At 44.2% G+C, this 20,194-nt stretch overlaps 1 protein-coding gene across 1 annotated transcript in view; it reads left to right on the top strand.

The window, feature by feature from the left end:
* Positions 1 to 20,194, top strand: part of adcy1a (adenylate cyclase 1a) — a 306,215-nt gene that overhangs the window by 236,825 nt on the left and 49,196 nt on the right. Inside the window, exon 4 of the mRNA XM_031785710.1 lies at positions 3,319 to 3,430. Coding sequence (XP_031641570.1) covers positions 3,319 to 3,430 — 112 coding nt within the window. The remainder of the gene's footprint in view (positions 1 to 3,318; positions 3,431 to 20,194) is intronic.

The following is a 20,194-nucleotide window of genomic DNA, read 5'->3' as shown; positions in this document are numbered from 1 at the left end:
GTCACATTATGGCTTCCTGAAGTTATACTTTGTCACATTATGGCTTCCTGAAGTTATACTTTGTCACATTATGGCTTCCTGAAGTTATACTTTGTCACATTATGGCTTCCTGAAGACGTTACACTCTCACATTATGGCTTCCTGACGATGTTACACTGTCACATTATGGCTTCCTGAAGTTATACTTTGTCACATTATGGCTTCCTGAAGTTATACTTTGTCACATTATGGCTTCCTGAAGTTATACTTTGTCACATTATGGCCTACTGAAGTTATACTTTGTCACATTATGGCTTACTGAAGAAGATACACTCTCACATTATGGCTACCTGAAGTTACACTCTCTCACATTATGGCTTCCTGAAGTTACACTCTCTCACATTATGGCTTCCTGAAGTTACACTCTCTCACATTATGGCTTCCTGAAGTTAAACTCTCTCACATTATGGCCTACTGAAGAAGTTACACTCTCACATTATGGCTTCCTGAAGTTATACTTTGTCACATTATGGCTTCCTGAAGTTACACTCTCTCACATTATGGCTTCCTGAAGTTATACTTTGTCACATTATGGCTTCCTGAAGTTACACTCTCTCACATTATGGCTTCCTGAAGTTATACTTTGTCACATTATGGCTTCCTGAAGTTATACTTTGTCACATTATGGCTTCCTGAAGTTATACTTTGTCACATTATGGCTTCCTGAAGTTATACTTTGTCACATTATGGCTTCCTGAAGACGTTACACTCTCTCACATTATGGCTTCCTGAAGTTACACTCTCTTACATTATGGCTTCCTGAAGTTACACTCTCTCACATTATGGCTTCCTGAAGTTACACTCTCTCACATTATGGCTTCCTGAAGTTACACTCTCTCACATTATGGCTTCCTGAAGTTATACTTTGTCACATTATGGCTTCCTGAAGTTACACTCTCTCACATTATGGCTTCCTGAAGTTACACTCTCTCACATTATGGCTTCCTGAAGTTACACTCTCTCACATTATGGCTTCCTGAAGTTACACTCTCTCACATTATGGCTTCCTGAAGTTACACTCTCTCACATTATGGCTTCCTGAAGTTGCACTCTCTCACATTATGGCTTACTGAAGTTACACTCTCTCACATTATGGCTTCCTGAAGTTATACTCTCACATTATGGCTTCCTGAAGTTACACTCTCACATTATGGCTTCCTGAAGTTACACTCTCTCACATTATGGCTTCCTGAAGTTATACTTTGTCACATTATGGCTTCCTGAAGTTATACTTTGTCACATTATGGCTTCCTGAAGTTATACTTTGTCACATTATGGCTTCCTGAAGACGTTACACTCTCACATTATGGCTTCCTGAAGATGATACACTCTCACATTATGGCTTCCTGAAGTTACACTCTCTCACATTATGGCTTCCTGAAGTTACACTCTCTTACATTATGGCTTCCTGAAGTTACACTCTCTCCCATTATGGCTTCCTGAAGTTACACTCTCTCACATTATGGCTTCCTGAAGTTATACTTTGTCACATTATGGCTTCCTGAAGTTACACTCTCTCACATTATTGCTTCCTGAAGTTACACTCTCTCACATTATGGCTTCCTGAAGTTACACTCTCTCACATTATGGCTTCCTGAAGTTTACACTCTCTCACATTATGGCTTCCTGAAGTTACACTCTCTCACATTATGGCTTCCTGAAGTTGCACTCTCTCACATTATGGCTTACTGAAGTTACACTCTCTCACATTATGGCTTACTGAAGTTACACTCTCTCACATTATGGCTTCCTGAAGTTATACTCTCACATTATGGCTTCCTGAAGTTACACTCTCTCACATTATGGCTTACTGAAGTTACACTCTCTCACATTATGGCTTCCTGAAGTTATACTTTGTCACATTTTGGCTTCCTGAAGTTACACTTTGTCACATTATGGCTTCCTGAAGTTATACTTTGTCACATTTTGGCTTCCTGAAATTACACTCTCACATTATGTCTTACTGAAGAAGTTACACTCTCACATTATGGCTTCCTGAAGTTATACTTTGTCACATTATGGCTTCCTGAAGTTACACTCTCTCACATTATGGCTTCCTGAAGAAGTAACACACTTCCATCTATACATTCTCTTTGTGTTAGAGTCAAGGGCTCGTGATTATACTCACATTGAATTATATCTACACTGAACAAAAATTTAAATGCAACATTTAAAGTGTTGGACACATGTTTCATGAGCTGAAATAAAAAGACAACAAACACAATTGCATTTTATCTACGTCAATTTGAATGCACAGACATACCATGATGAGATCCTGAAGCCCATTGTCGTGCCATTCTTCCGCCACCATCACCTCATGTTTCAGCATGATAATACGGCCCCATTCTCAAAGGATCTGTACACAATTCATGGGAGCTGAAAATGTCCCAGTTCTTCCATAGCCTGCATAATCACCAGGCATGTCACCCATTGAGCATGTTAAGGATGCTCTGGATCGACTTGTATGACAGCGTGTTCCCATTCCCGCCAATATCCATTAATTTCGCAAAGCCATTAAAGAGATGTGGGACAGCATTCCACAGGCCATAATCAACAGCCTGATCAACTCTATGCGAATGAGATGTGTCGCCCTGCATGAGGCAAGTGGTGGTCACATCAGATACTGACTGGTTTTCTGATCCAAACCCAACAGATCTGTATTCCCAGTCATGTGAAATCCATAGATTAGGGCCTAATGAATTAATTTCAATTAACTGATTTCCTTATATGAACTATAACTCAGTAAAATCTTTCAAATTGTTGCATGTTGTGTTTATATTTTTGTTCAGTATATAACACCTTGTTGTTCAAACCATCTGTGCTGTGGCAAAATTGCTTTTAATATTCTATTCAAACTAAAGCAACACGGCTTTCATCCTAAATGGCACCCTACTCCCTTTATAGTGCACTACTTTTGAACAGACTGTTCTACAAGATACTCTCTTTTACTCACTCGTTCGTGGGTGTCTGTGTGTTGTATGTGTGCGCGTTTGTGCATGTGTGTGATTGCGATGATTTGGTTTTTATCCCTTTGATAAACTGGGATAAGCTGACAAACACATCTTCTTCTTAGCTCAGTACATTCATATTCATCAACAAAGTAATGTTCACAGTGTCTGACTCAAATAAGCTCAACTGTGCTACAAGAAAAGAATGTTATTTGTGACTGAGAAGGGCCCTTTGGCATGATTAGACCTTTTTAAATGGTCATTGTTAGAAACAGTATAATAATGTCTTTCTTTCTTTCTTTCTTTCCCCCCTCCCCTCCCTCCCCTCCAGTATCTTGTTTGCAGACATCGTGGGGTTTACCAGTCTGGCGTCTCAGTGTACTGCCCAGGAACTGGTCAAACTGCTCAACGAACTCTTCGGGAAGTTTGACGAGCTGGCCACAGTGAGTCCCTCCATCCTATTGGTCCCCTAACCTCAGTGTGTATGTATGTGTGTGTGTATGTATGTGTGTGTGTGTGTGAGTATGTGTGTGTGTGTGTGTATGTGTGTGTATGTATGTGTGTGTGTGTGTGTGTGTGTGTGTGTGTGTGTGTGTGTGTGTGTGTGTGTGTGTGTGTGTCCACGTCCATGCATGTCTGAGGACGTCAGGAGATGATGTGGAAATGTGCCACTAGGGGCAACAGTGAGCACTGATGCCTTCAACTAGGTTTTGGTCTTTGATTCCAAAGGTTGCAAGTTTGAATCCAGTGATATAAAGTTGTTTTTTATAATTTTGTTTTAAGCCTATCCCAAACTTGAACCCTTACCTTAACCATTCGGAGTTAATGCCTAAACTTAAGAGTTTGGAGTTATTGTCTGAACTTAACCCTAACCTTACACACTTAGAAATGTTACGTTTTGAACAACATTTGAGAAACATGGATGAAGGTCTAATTCTGACATGAGACTCTGAAAGCTGGTAGGTGTGGCTGGTAGGAAGGAGGTAGAGGCTGTTATCTGTGGCACATGCATTATTAATATGATTACAGTAGTCTGGCAGTAGAAAGCTTATCATGCTCCTAATTTGCTTTACCAGGCCACAGCTCTAGACAGGCTTACTGAGCTTCACCCTACAGATACACATACATTAGAGCATATATCTCCCTGTCTCTCTCTCTCTCTCTCTCTCTCTCTCTCTCTCTCTCTCTCTCTCTCTTTCACGCTCTCTCTCTCTCTCTCTCTCTCTCTCTCTCTTTCTCTCTCTCTTTCACGCTCTCTCTCTCTCTCTCTTTCACGCTCTCTCTCTCTCTCTCTCTCTCTCTCTTTCACTCTCTCTCTCTCTCTCTCTCTCTTTCACGCTCTCTCTCTCTCTCTCTCTCTCTCTCTCTCTCTCTCTCTCTCTCTCTCTCTCTCTCTCCCTCTCTCTCTCTGTGTGTCTTTCTCTCACACTGAGCTACACCCCACAGCTACTGTATTAGATATCCTGTTTTTTTATGTTACTGTGACTCATAGCATGTGTGTGTTTGCAAGAGGAAAATTATGCCGTACTGTACGAAATACAATATGTAAATCCACTCAAAGATGGATGCACATGCGCAAGCATGCCTCCTTCATTTCCCCCACCTCATTTTCTCTTTCCTTCCTATGTCTCTAGAAATCTATTTTACTCGCCATTTTTCCATATCTCACGCTCCAATTCTGTTCTTTCGGATGATCCCTCTATCTCTCTCGCTCTAATTCTCTCTGCTCCTTGACCTTCTCCTCCCCTCCCTTCTTTCATCCCTCTCTCTCTCATCCACTCTGTCCCTCAGGCCTTGTATCATTCTGCCGATCGATACATTCCTTGACATAATAAGGTAGGAAAGTAAATTGAAGATCCATCTCTCTTGTTCTTTCAGTCATTTTCTCTCTCTTTTCCTTTTATTTAATTCTCTCTGTCTCTGGCAGGTATCCTCCACCGGCTCTCTATTATAGAGGAACAGGAGGAGTATAACTGAGTAGTACAAACCCCTAGAACACGAAAATATATTCAAACACACTCAAACCAGTCTTTGTGAACTATAAGGGTTGAATCCCAAAGTTTTTACTAATAAGGAAAGCAAAGCTTATTTTATGTCTTAAAGCACGAGGAGAGCAAAGCTTATTTTATGTCTTCCTGTCTCTATGCTACCACACTTTATGAGCATATCTCTTGAAACTACTAATGCATGCACGCACGCTACACATGCATGTCACACACACACACACACACACACACACACACACACACACACACACACACACACACACACACACACACACACACACACACACACACACACACACACACCCATGGCTATGTCACATGATTAGCATTATCCCCTCTTGAGTCTGAAACGGTGTCTCAGCAATCAGCTTAACTTGGAGAGAGAGATGGGGTGAGAGAGAGAGTGAAAGAATATAAAGGGAGAGAGAGAGAGAGGGAGAGAGGGAGGGAGGGAGAGATGGAAGAGAGAGAAATAAAATAGCGGGAGAGAGAGACAGAGTGAGAGAAGGGAGAGAACAAGATTGAGATATACAGAGAGAGAACAAGAGAGAGGGAGCGGGAGAGAAAGAGAAAGAGAGGGAAGAAGAAGAAGAGAGATAAAGAGGTAGAGTATATTTCTAAGTAAGTTTCTATCTAGCGTTGAGTCTGTCAGGTTGATATTTTTGCTGGGCTCCTTTAAAGAATGAAGGATGGAGGATGAAAGGAATGCAGAGATTTAAACAGAGGATAAAATACACGGAGAGAATGAATTAAGAGATTAAGAGGGAGGTCACTCTGTGTAATGCTTTACATCCACATAACATTTCCTACACATTAGTTTAGTACCAAATGGCACCCTATTCTATTGATAGTGGCGCTAGGTAGCCTAGAGCGTTGGGCCAGCCTAGAGTGTTGGGCCAGTAACCGAAAGGTAAAAATCTGTCATTCTGTCCCTGAGCAGTTAATCCACTGTTCCCCGGACACCGAAGATGTGGATGTCGATAATGGCATCCACCCCCACCACTCTGATATAGGGGGGTTGGGTTAAATGCGGAAGACGCATTTCAGTTGAATGCATTAAGTTGTACAACTGACTAGGTCTTTCCCTTACTGTTGACCAGGGCTCTAAGGGAGATAGAGAGTAGTGATCAAAAGTAGTGCACTATATGTTAAGTTCATGTTTTAAGTATCCCTATATTTCTGTTATTCCGGTGCTATCACTTTGTTATTAGTACTCCTGCGCAGTAGTCTCACTGTTGGTGGACCTGGCCTGAGCGCTATGGCAACCATATATTGTGGAAATACGGTTTGATAAATGTTGTTAAACTGGAACCTAGTTGTTTTGTCATTTTAAGTTAACACTACAGTATATAGGGAATAGGGGGCCATTTGGGATGCAGTAATGAGACATACAGTTGAAGTCGGAAGTTTGGAGACATTGAAAATCATTTTTCTACCACTCCACAAATGTCTTGTTAGGACAAAAGTCGGTTAGGACATCTACTTTGTGCACGATACAAGTCATTTTTCCAACAATTGTTTACAGACAAATTATTTCACTTATAATTCACTGTATCACAATTCCAGTGGGTCAGAAGTTTACATACACTAATTTGACTGTGCCTTTAAACAGCTTGGGAAATTCCAGAAAATAATGTCATGGTTTTAGAAGCTTCTGATAGGCTAATTGACATAATTTGAGTCAATTGGAGGTGTACCTGTGGATGTATTTCAAGGCCTACCTTCAAACTCAGTGCCTCTTTGCTTGACATCATGGGAAAATCAAAAGAAATCAGCCAAGACCTCAAAAAAACAATTGTAGACCTTCACAAGTCTGATTCATCCTTGGGAGCAATTTCCAAATGCCTGAAGGTACCACATTCATCTGTTCAAACGATAGTTCCGCAAGTATAAACACCATGGGACCACACAGCCGTCATACCGCTCATGAAGGAGATGCGTTCGGTCTCCTAGAGATGAACGTACTTTGGTGCGAAAAGAGCAAATCAATCCCAGAACAACAGCAAAGGACCCTGTGAAGATGCTGGAGGAAACAGGTACAAAAGTATCTATGTCCACAGTAAAACAAGTCCTATATCAACATAACCTGAAAGGCCGCTCAGCAAGGAAGAAGCCACTGCTCCAAAACCGCCATAAAAAAAGCCAGACTACGGTTTGCAACTGCACATGGGGACAAAGATCGCACTTTTCTGGTCTGTTGAAACAAAAATATAACTTTTTGGCCATAATAACCATCGTTATGCTTGAAGGAAAAAGATGGAGGCTTGCAAGCCGAAGAACACCATCCCAACTGTGAAATATGGGGGTGGCAGCATCATGTTGTGGGGGTGCTTTGCTGCAGGAGGGACTGGTGCACTTCACAAAATAGATGACCTCATGAGGTTGGAAAATCATGTGGATATATTGAAGCAACATCTCAAGACATCAGTCAGAAAGTTAAAGCTTGGTCGCAAATGGGTCTTCCAAATGGACAATGATCCTAAGCATACTTCCAAATTTGTGGTAAAATGGCTTAAGGACAGCAAAGTCAAGGTATTGGAGTGGCCATCACTAAGCCCTGACCTCAATCCTATAGAAAATTTGTGGGCAGAACTGAAAAAGCATGTGCGAGCAAGGAGGCCTACACCAGCTCTGTCAGGGAGGAATGGGCCAAAATCCACCCAATTTACTGTGTGAAGCTTGTGGAAGGCTACCTGAAACGTTTGGCCCAAGTTAAACAATTTAAAGGCAATGCTACCAAATACGAGCTGAGTATATGTAAACGTCTGACCCACTGGGAATGTGATGAAAGAAATAAAAGCTAAAATAAATCAGTAGTGATTTAGTGCCCTACACTAGATGTGGAGGACATAACTGCAGTGCAATATGAGTCTTTCTGTCTATGAATCAGTTATGGATTTTGATATAAGAAAGTCAATATAGAAGAAATTCAATGAGGGTTTTTGTGTGTGAGCATGTGTGTGTCCGAGTGTGCGTGCATGTGTGTGCGTGTGTGTGTGTGTATGTGCATGTGTGCGCGCATGTGTGTGTGTGTGTGTGTGCATGTGTGTGTGTGTGTGTGTGTGTATGTGCATGTGCGCATATGTGTGCGTGTGTGTGTGTGTTTGTGCATGCGTGTGCGCATGTGCTGTGTGTGTTTTGTGTAGTTGCAGCTGTGGCCTAATTGAGATTTATACCCTGTCGTGTTTGGCCAACAGGCAAGGGGAAATTCACTGCTCCAACCGGGTCTGTCACAGCAGCTAAGCCTGTCTGACTTCTTTACGTGACACACACACACACACACACACACACACTACACACACTACACACACTACACACACTACACACACACACACACACACACTACACACACTACACACACACACTACACACACACACACACACACACACACACACACACACACACACACACACACACACACACACACACACACACACACACACACACACACACTACACACACACACACACACGCACACATGCACTCTGATTTGCTCTAGGATAATGATCCAGGTTGTGATTTCTCATATCCTTCCTCCTACGCCGGAATTGTTCTGCTCCTGGGAGCAGAAAACCGGAGCTCCCCGTCTCCTCTCATCTCATCTCCGCCTCTCACTGCACTTGCCATGCATCTCTCCCCTGTGTGTGAGCTTGTGTGTTTGTGTGTGTGTGTGTGTGTGAAGGTTGGTGCCTTCAGCCTAATTATTGTATGTCTACCCTTACGTGTCTCTGATGTGCTGATGTGTGATATGGTGCTAACTGGAAATAACAGTGTTTTCTGGTTAGGTTTTTGTGTACCTGTGTACCTGTGTGTGTACGGCTCTGTCTGTGGTTGTGTATGTGCGTCAACAGTAGGTGTGTGTTTTAGTGTGTGTTCTTGTGAATGTGTACGTGCATCTGCATGTGTCTGTGTGTGTCTTTATATCTCTGTCTGTGTGTATTTGTGTGTGTGTGTTGTTGATGCTGGTGAATTTGTGCTCTGTGACAAATAGCTAATCTCTGTGGGAATGTGTGGGAGGGATTCTACTTCAAGAGCATGTCGGAGCTATTAGAGTTAGCCTGAAACACGCGCACGCACGCACACACACACACACACACACACACACACACACACACACACACACACACTGAATATCTCTGATATTCTACATTCACATATTGAGTCCTACTCATTATTTCCAGACACACAGTAGAAACGATTGGGTCTCATTCAATCAAATCCTGTAACCTGATTTCCTAGTCGTCATAACCCTGGCTACAAGAATGTACATTCATATAGCTGTCAGGTTTTGACAGGCAAAAAGGTTTCTTCGCCATTCGGACAGTTCGTAGAACGTAGTTTTTCTTTTTTTATGAATGCGGATAATCTGCACAAATATGTTTTTCCTGTTGTCTTTCCTGCCTTGTTAGAGCAGCCAAATACTGCACACAAATTGACCTACAGTATTGTGATGAATCTTTGTGTTTGTCTTTGTCAGGTTGCACAGCTGAATGCTCAATGCTGGAAACACTCAGCTACTCGGTTTGTTGCTTTTGACAAAAAAAACGTACTGTTTTTTTGCATGAATTCCGCGATGCGGTTAGCTTTCAACATCTAGGACTGTTATTTGTTGTCCCCGAAATCCCGCTTAACAGACAGTTCCCGCTTAACAGTTTGAAGCCTGCTTGACAGAGACGCTAACCTTAGCTAGCTAGCTAAGCTAAGCTGCTAGCCATCATCTAAGGATTTTCCGAATCTTGGAACGCCTCTTCCCATACAGGCCTCCCCATTCAGAGGAAGAGGCCAACGCTTCCTGCCATGACTGACCCAGCAGACTCAGACCAGTTCCACAATGCTGTCTCCCTGCAAGGAGCCACCATTGGACAACACAAGGAGTTACTGCAATGTCTTATGTAGAGACTCCATACCCTTGCAGAACGCCATGACCAGGCGTTTCCCCACTGGGCAGCAGGTCACACACGTAATCTCCCAGCCTACCCCACTGGCCGAGCTGGGCATCCCCACTCAGCCCCTCTCCATTCCCATGGATGTTAGAGTGCTGGACGGACGCTGTATAGGCCAGGTCACTCACAATACCACTCCCATCAACCTACGAGTATCAGGGAACCACAGTGAGAAAATCAAATTTGTACTGATTAAGTCTCCTCAGGTTCCGGTGGTATTGGGATTATCTTGGCTCCAGCGACACAATCCTATCATTGACTGGACTGCTGGTGACATTATGGGTTGGAGCCCGTTCTTCCACGCCTATTGTCTGAAGTCAGCACATCCTGCCCCGGGATGTTTTCCTGTGGGCTCGGAAGTTACCCCAGACCTCTCTGCCATTTCCGCGAAGTACCAAGAACTCTGGGAGGTGTTCACCGACCCTATGACTGCGGGATTGACCTTCTCCCAGGCACCACTCCGTCCCAGGGACGACTGTACTCTTTGTCCGTTCCGGAAACCAAGGCTATGGAAACCTACATTGAGGACTGTCTAGCTGCAGGGTTCATCCATACTTCTGCCTCCCCCACCGGTGCAGGGTTCTTCTTTGTGGAGAAGGAAGACAAAACCCTGCATCCGTGCATTGACTACCGGGGCAACATCATGGTGACGAACCGCTACCCGCTACCCTCAACTCCTCTGCCTTCGAGTCGCTCCAGGGGGCCACCGTGTTCTCCAAGCTGGACCTACAGAACGCCTATCACCTGGTGCAGATACAGGAAAAGGATGAGTGGAAGACTGTCTTCAACACGGCCAGCGGTCACTATGAGTATCTGGTCATACCATTTTGCCTTACCAATGCCCCAGCTGTGTTCCAGGCTCTTGTTAATGATGATCTCCGCGACTTGTTGAACCGGTTCATCTTCGTCTACCTCGATGACTTCCTCGTCTTCTCCCGCTTCACCCAAGAACACATGCTCCACGTCCGACAGGTTCTCCAATGCCTTCTGTAAAAGCGGAGAAGTGCGAATTCCATCACTCCACCATCCCCTTCCTGGGTTACATCATCGCTGCAGGGAGTGTAAAGATGGATCCCGTGAAGGTGAGAGTGGTGGTGGATTGGCCCCATCGTACATCCAGGGTGCAGCTGCAATGTTTTAGATAACCGGATGTTTGTGCCTGACGCTGTCCGCTCCTCAGTTCTGGAGTGGGCCCACTCAACCAGGCTTGCCTGCCACCAGGGATTCCATTGGACCATTGGTCTACCATGGTCCTGGACGTCTCCACGTCCGTGGCTGCCTGCAAGGTCTGTGCGCAGAACAAGACTCCTCAGCAAGCTCCGGCTGGTCTTCTTCAACAACTGCCTGTCCCTCACCATCCCTGGTCTCACATGTCCCTGGATTTCATTACGGGTCTTCCCCCGTCTGATGGCAACACCGCCATCCTGACAGTAGCGAACGTCCTTGGTTGCTATGATAGCCAATTAACTTTAGCTAGCTAAGTAACCCTAGTCAACGTAAGACGGTAACGTTAGCTAACGTGTATGGCCAGTTCATGCAGCACAATATGTCATACATTCTTACACAAAACATAACTAGTTAGTTAATGTTAGTCACATTAAGTTTAAAACCACCACATTTTGGGAAACTGCCATACTAATCACTTTCATTTGCATTGCACAGACTAAGCTACAGGCCGACTCTTTTCTCTGTTTCTATCAATGATGTCGCTCTTGCTGTTGGTGATTCTCTGATCCACCTCTATGCAGACGACGCCATTCTGTAAACATCTGGCTCTTCTTTGGACACTGTGCTAACAAACCTCCAAACGAGCTTCAATGCCATACAACACTCCTTCCAACCGCTTTTAAATGCTAGTGAAACTAAGTGCATGCTCTTCAACCGATAGCTGCCCTCACCTTCCTGCCCGACTAGCCATATTTCAGACTGGACAAACACTGCAGTTAGCTACGCTACATTTCTTAAGAACAACCAAAACCCCAGCATAAACCACAGCCACGAAAAAAAAATGTTTTGTTAAGAAACAGTAAGTTAGCTACAGTGGACAGTTGTGGTCAGTACTGTTAAAGATGAGGCGGGACATTTTATTTGTACTTTTTATGAGCAAGGCCTTATTTCTATTACAACATATTGGATGACTTTCAATGTAACATTGATTGGTTTACACTGCTACATGAAACTAGAATTTCCCTATACCCATCATGAGTTTGCTACAACCTTGCATATGAATGAAAGTTTACAACATCGAGAGAAATTAGAGTAATCAAGGTGACTGACAGTGACACATTCAATACTGCCTTGCACACTCTTGCCTGCATCTAGCTGATCTAGGTTGTAATCATTAGTCCAACAGTTGCAAATGAGAATTTCTATTGGACAAATTCAGGTATGTTTAACTTCATTTCGTTCTGTTTGCTTCCGTTTAAGAATTTTTCAACAGAATTGGTGGAATGAATAGACCCCTGATCACACGCAAACACGGCCAAAATTTTGCCACTGTACTGAGGATAGGAAACATTGTCACCACCGATAAATCTACGAAAATCAATCATTTCAAAAAGCATTTTTCTACAGCTGGCCATGCTTTCTACCTGGCTACCCCTACCCCGGCCAAAATCTCAGAACCCCCTGCAGCACCTTGCCCAAGCCCCCCTACCCCCACCCCCGCTTCTCCTTCACCCAAATCCAGACAGCTGATGTTCTGAAAGAGCTGCAAGATCTGGATCCCTACAAATCAGCTGGCTAGACAATCTGGACCCTCTCTTTCTAAAATGATCCGCAGAAATTTTTGTCATCCCTATTACTAGCTTATTCAACCTCTCTTTCGTATCGTCTGAGATCCCCAAAGGGGGGGACACTCTAGACCCAAACTGTTACAGACCTATGTCCATCCTGCCCTGCCTTTATAAAATCTTTGACAGCCAAGTTAACAAACAGATCACCGACCATTTCGGATCCCACCGTACCTTCTCCACTATGCAATCTGGTTTCCAAGCTGGTCATGGGTGCACCTCAGCCACGCTCAATGTCCTAAACAATATCATAACCGCCATAGATAAAATACAGTACTGTATAGCCGTCTTCATCGACCTGGCTTTCGACTCTGTCAATAACCGCATTCTGCCTCGCCTGGTTCACCAACACCTTCCTGCCCGACTAGCATCACGACTCTGTACGGTTCTGACTTAGAATATGTGGACAACTACAAATACCTAGGTGTCTGGTTAGACTGTAAACTCTCCTTCCAGACTCACATTAAGAATCTCCAATACAAAATTAAATATTGAATCGGCTTCCTATTCGCAACAAAGCATCCTTCGCTCATGCTGCCAAACATACCCTCGTAAAACTGACTATCCTACCAATCCTTGACTTCGCTGAGGTCATTTACAAAATAGCCTCCAACACCCTACTCAGCAAATTGGATGTCACAGTGCCATCCGTTTTGTCACCAAAGCCACATATACTACCCACCACTGCGACCTGTATGCTCTCGTTGGCTGGCCCTCCCTTCATATTCGTCGACAAATCCACTGGCTCCAGGTCATCTATAAGTCTTTGCTAGGTAAAGCCCTGCCTTATCTCAGCTCACTGGTCACCATAGCAGCACCCACCCATAGCATGCTCTCCAGCAGTATATTTCACTGGTCATCCCCAAAACCAACTCCTCCTTTGGCTGCCTTTCCTTCCAGTTCGCTACTGCCAATGACTGGAACGAATTGCAAAAATCACAGAAGCTGGAGTCTTATATCTCCCTCACTAACTTTAAGCATCAGCTGTCAGAGCAGCTTACCGATCATAGCACCTGTACATAGTCCATCTGTAAATAGCCCACCCAACTACCTCATTCCCATATTGTTATTTATTTTTTGCTCCTTTGCACCCCAGTATCTCTACTTGCACATTCACCTTCTGCACATCTATCACTCCAGTGTTTAATTAAATTGTCATTATTTCGCCCCTATGGCCTATTTATTGCCTTACCTCCTTAATCTTACTACATTTGCACACACTGTATATAGACCTTTCTATGGTGTTATTGACTGTATGTTTGTCTATGTATAACTCTGTGTTGTTTGTGTCGCACTGCTTTGCTTTATTTTGACCAGGTCGCAGTTGTAAATGAGAACATGTTCTCAGCTGGCCTACCTGGTTAAATAAAGGTGAAATAAAATATAAACAAATCTTGGCCAGGTCGCAGTTGTAAATGGGAACTTGTTCTCAACTGGCCTACTGTCACGCCTTGGTCTTAGTATTTTGTGTTTTCTTTATTATTTTGGTCAGGCCAGGGTGTGACATGGGTTTATTATGTGGTGTGTTTTGTCTTGGGGTTTTAGTAGGAATTGGGATTGTGGCTTAGTAGGGTTATCTAGTAAAGTCTATGGTTGCCTGAAGTGGTTCTCAATCAGAGGTGATTATCGTTGTCTCTGATTGGGAACCATATTTAGGCAGCCATATTCTTTGAGTGTTTCATGGGTGATTGTTCCTGTCTCTGTGTTTGTTTGCACCAGATAGGCTGTATAGGTTTTCACGTTACATTTGTTGTTTTTGTATTGTTAGTTTTTTCATCGTCATTAAACATGTATCAAGAATACCACGCTGCATTTTGGTCCGACTCTCCTTCACCACAAGAAAACCGTAACAGAATCACCCACCACAACAGGACCAAGCAGCGTTGTGACAGGCAGCGACAGCAGGAGCAGCGAAAGGAGGAATGGGCATGGGAAGACATTTTGGATGGCAAGGGTTGTTACACTTGGGAGGAGATACTGGCTGGAAGAGATCGTCTCTTATGGGAACAGGTGGAGGCACTTAGGAGAGCAGAGGCAGCCGGAGAGAGGAGCCGGCGATACGAGGGAACGCGGTTGGCAAGGAAGCCCGGGAGTCAGCCCTAAAAATGTCTTGGGGGGGGTGGCTCACAGGGAGTATGGCGACGCCAGGTAGGAGACGTACGCCAACTTCCTGTGCTTACCGGGGGGCTAGAGAGACCGGGCAGGCACCGTGTTAAGCTGTGGTGTGCACGGTGTCTCCAGTGCGGGTGCATAGCCTGGTGCGGTACGTACCAGCTCCTCGTATCGGCCGGGCTAGAGTGGGCATCGAGCCAGGTAAGGTTGGCTAGGCTCGGTGCTCAAGAGCTCCAGTGCGCCTGCACGGTCCGGTCTATCCAGTACCACCTTCACACACCAGCCCTCCGGTAGCAGCTCCCCGCACCAGGCTTCCTGTGCGTGTCCTCTGCCCAGTACCACCAGTGCCAGCACCACGCACCAGGCCTTCAGTGTGCTTCGCCTGTCCAGCGCTGCCAGAGCCTTCCTCCTCTCCAGCGCTGCCGGAGTCTCCCGCCTGTCTAGCGCTGCCAGAGCTTTTCTCCTCTACAGCGCTGCTGGAGTCTCCTGCCTGTTCAGAGCTGCCAGTCTGCATGGAGCAGCCAGAGCTGCCAGTCTGCATGGAGCAGCCAGAGCTGCCAGTCTGCATGGAGCAGCCAGAGCTGCCAGTCAGCCAGAATCTTCCAGATCCGCCATTCAGCCAGGATCTGCCAGTCAGCCAGAATCTCCCAGATCCGCCATTCAGCCAGGATCCGCCAGTCAGCCCGGATCCGCCAGTCAGCCAGGATCTGCTGGAACCGCCAGTCAGCCAGGATCTGCTGGAACCGCCAGTCAGCCAGGATCTGCCAGAACCACCAGCCAGCCAGGATCTGCCAGATCCAACTACCTGCCTGAGCTTCCTCTCAGTACCGAGCTACCCCACAGTCCCGAGCTACCCCACAGTCCCGAGCTTCCCCTCAGTCCCGAGCTGCCCCTCAGTCCAGTGGGGTCCTTGGTGAGGGTTATTAGGCCAAGGTCGGCGGCGAGGGTTGCCAATCTAAGGACGCGATGCAAGGGGACTAAGACTTTGTTGGAGTGGGGTCCACGTCCCGCGCCGGAGCCGCCACCGTGGACAGACGCCCACCCGGACCCTCCCCTATGGGTTTAGGTGTGCAGCCGGGAGTCCGCACCTGGGGGGGTTCTGTCACGCCCTGGTCTTAGTATTTGGTGTTTTCTTTATTATTTTGGTCAGGCCAGGGAGTGACATGGGTTTATTATGTGGTGTGTTTTGTCTTGGGGTTTTAGTAGGTATTGGGATTGTGGCTTAGTAGGGTTATCTAGTAAAGTCTATGGTTGCCTGAAGTGGTTTTCAATCAGAGGCAGGTGATTATCGTTGTCTCTGATTGGGAACCATATTTAGGCAGCCATATTCTTTGAGTGTTTCGTGGGTTATTGTTCCTGTCTCTGTGTTTGTTTGCACCAGATAGGCTGTATAGGTTTTCACGTTACGTTTGTTGTTTTTGTATTGTTCGTTTTTTCATCATCATTAAACATGTATCAAGAATACCACGCTGCATTTTGGTCCGACTCTCCTTCACCACAAGAAAACCGTAACACCTACCTGGTTAAATAAAGGTGAAATTTAAAAAATTATCTCACCTTTTTCCTTCGATTGTGGACTTCAGTGCACAATACAACATGTGGCCTGTCACTTTATTAATGTCATAGTCAACATAGCTACTACAACTAACACGTTAGTAAACCCGCTACAATCACGCAGTACAGTGTACAGCAAGCAGTTTAGCAGTTACACTGGCAGGCCCTGGTGGCAATACATTAATAAAATCTTTCCTTGACTTGGAAGAGTTCCAGTGTTGGATAGCCATAGTCAGCTAGCTAACATAGCATCCCTCTCTGTTTGAACTGGGTGTTTCAGTAAGCTAAACTTGCTAGCTGCATATGCTAACTAAGTGAAAGTGAAAAAAAAATGATATATACCCATGAAATATAGCTAGCATGGTCTCTCTCTCTTGCTTCTCATTAATTTTGGAATTAATTAATTAACTGTTCAACTATTGTCTTTTTCTTTGAGTCGACTGCTGAATGCACCAAGGTGTCTGTTTAAACTACTAGCACACAGCTCAGTCACCCATGCATACTCTACAAGACATGTCACCAGAGGTCTCTTAATCCCCAAGTCAAGAACAGACTATAGGAGGCACAAAGTACTACATATAGCCATGACTACATGGAACTCTATTCCACTTCAGGTAACTGATGCAAGCAGTAGCATCAGATTTAAAAAACAGAAAAACATACACCTTATGGAACAGCGGGGACTGTGAAGAGATACACACACAGGAACACACAGGAACAGACACACACTCTACACACATGTACTGATCATTGTAATATTGTTGTATTGCAGTATTATACATTTTGTATTGTAGATTTGTAGTGGTGTAATAATGTTATATGATTTACTGTTCTTTTGCTTTATGTGTGATTTAAGTGCCTAAGTGTGTTTGGAACCCTGCCTTGGCAGCAACTAATGGGGATCCTTAATAAATACAAATACAAACTACTCACCACATAGTGCTAGCTAGCTGTAACTTATGCTTTTAGCACTAGCTTCATTCTCTGATCCTTTGATTGTGTGGACAACATGTCAGTTCATGCTGCAAGAGCTCTGATATGTTCCTCCGTAAGTTGTCATAATTACTGTGTAAGTCTATAGAAGGGGGTGAGAATCATTAGCCTCCAAGCTTTTGTATTGAAGTCAATGTGCACAGGAGGACAGAAGCTGGCTGTCCTCCTGCTACACCATGGTGCTAACCTACAGAGTGCTGCTGAGGCAAATGTAGACCTTCATTGCAAAACAGTGTGTTTTAATCAATTATTTAGGGACATGTGAATATATATTTAGTATAATTTTATCTAAAAAATTATAACTTTTTTTACGTTTCACAATTTTTATTTTATGAAATTCACTGAGGTGGATGGCCCTACCCTTCCTCCTCTGAGGAGCCTCCACTGATGTTGAACCACATATAGTAAATGGTTCATCCAGAAACGCACATGTAATCAGAACCTCCATTGTGCATGCCTACCATACTGACAGCATTGCTGTTTAAAACCCCTGTCGAATAAATTCCAGCTCCGGCATAAACTCCATCTTCTGTCGTCTTGACATTTATAATCCAAATGTGTTCTGACTGATTAACACGGTGTCACTTTACTTTTCAGTGAGTTCACAGAAAATCTGAAATCTCCATCCACATGTAAAATGTAGTCAGGGCGCTCCACATACTGAACCAGGTTAAAACGACAACATCAGAGTTATTACTTACTTACGCGACTTGCTGTGTGCCAGATGGTCTCATAGACTAGACGTAACATAGTAAATGTAAATCCTGACATGAACAAAAAGACATGAACGAGCTCCAAAAACACGCTCTCAGTATAGTGAGGTATGACTTTAGATGTTTTACACATGAAATTCCGAAATGTATCTGCAACTTTAAAATCCATTTCGGTGGAGTCATGTTGTTTCCCCCACGGAGCTGTGCAACTGGATTATAACATTGCGGATATAGTCAGCAACACCACAATTTCATGTGTACAACATCTAAAGACCTACATCACTATACTGAAAAAGGACCTATTTGGGTGTTTTTGGAGCTCGTTCCTGTCTTTTGCTTGCCTTGACACTGCGCATTGAGCAATGAGTAGGTGTATCGCGATAAGTTTCTCAAAGACAAGCCAAATCACAAACAAAGCGTAATTTTCTTCAGAAATAGGAAACTTCTCCTCTAAGGCAAAAACGAGGCTGGTTAGTCAGGGTGGAAAAATGGACATATAACACGAATATCTAGCAACCCAAAAGTTTTAGCTAATTACCAACTTTGCAACTACTTACTACTTTTTTGCTACTTTGCACCTACTTAGCATGTTAGCTATCCCTTCCCTTAACCCTAACGTTAACCCTTAAACCTCACTCCTAACCGTAACCCTAACCCCTAGCCTAGCTAAGTTTAGCCACGTTAGCGTTAGACACCTAGCTAACGTTAGCCACAACAAATCTGAATTCGTAACATATCATACGATTTGCAAATTCATAACGTATTGTACAAATAGAAAATTCGTAACATATCAAACAAATTCATAACATATCTTGCGAAATGGATCACGGTAATCCACAAAGTAAGACATACCATACGAAACTTAACATATCACACTAAATGGAGTGTTACAGATTTACGTTCAGAATAATACGAAATGCTATGAGATCAGGTTGCAGCCAGCCTGCAGCAGCATGCACTTAAAATAACATGAAATGCTTGTTAACTACATGGTTAAATGAGTCTGTTTTCAACAAATGAACTGTTTTAGACTATTGTACACTACATGTCCACTCTTCTGGGAAGGCTTTCCACTAGATGTTGGAACATTACTGCGGGGACTTGCTTCCATTCAGCCACAAGAGCATTAGAGCGGTTTGGCACTGATGTTGGATGATTAGGCCTGGCTCACAGTCGGCATTCCAATTCAGCCCAAAGGTGTTTGATGGCGTTGAGGTCAGGGCTCTGTGCAGGCCAGTCAAGTTATTCCACACTGATCTCAACAAATAATTTCTGTATGGTCTTCACCAAACTGTTGCCACAAAGTTGGAAGCACAGAATCGTCTAGATAGTATTGTATGCTGTAGCGTTAAGATTTCTCTTCACTGAAACTAACGGGGCCTAGCCCAAACCATGAAAACAACCCCAGACCATTACCCTTCCTCCACCAAACTTTACAGTTGGCACTATACATTCGGGCAGGTAGCGTTCTCCTGGCATCTGCCAAAACCAGATTTGTCCGTCGGACTGCCAGATGGTGAAGAGTGACTCATCACTCCAGAGAACGCGTTTTCATGCTCCAGAGTCCAAAGGCGGCAATCTTTACACCACTCCAGCTGATGCTTTTCTTTCTGCATGAAGATCTTAGGCTTGTGTGCAGCTGCTCGACGATGGAAACCCATTTCATGAAGCTTCCAATTTGGCTTGGTCCGTAAGACCTCTTTTTACGTGTTACGCACTTCAGCACTCTGCGGTCCCGTTCTGTGATCTTGTGTGGCCTACTATATCGCAGCTGAGCTGGTATTGCTCCTAGATGTTTCCACTTCACAATAACATGACTTACAGTTTACCAGGGCAGCTCTAGCAGGGCAGAAAATTGAGGAAGTGACTTGTTGGAAAGGTGGCATCCTATGATGGTGCCACGCTAAAAGTAACTGAGCTCATTCTGCTTACAATGTTTGTTTATTGAGATGGCTGTGTGCACAATTTTATATACCTGTCAGCAACAGGAGTGGCTGAAATAGGCGAATACTCTAATTTCACATTTCTGGTTCTAGCTCCTAAGATACTTTGCAGTGTATATGTTTTTTGTGTTATTTCTTACATTATTAGCC

Source organism: Oncorhynchus kisutch, linkage group LG13, assembly GCF_002021735.2.
Source record: "Oncorhynchus kisutch isolate 150728-3 linkage group LG13, Okis_V2, whole genome shotgun sequence".
In the NCBI taxonomy this organism is placed as follows: Eukaryota; Metazoa; Chordata; class Actinopteri; order Salmoniformes; family Salmonidae; genus Oncorhynchus; species Oncorhynchus kisutch.
The sequence above is the reverse complement of the archived record's forward strand: the minus strand, read 5'-3'. Positions and strand labels throughout refer to the sequence as shown.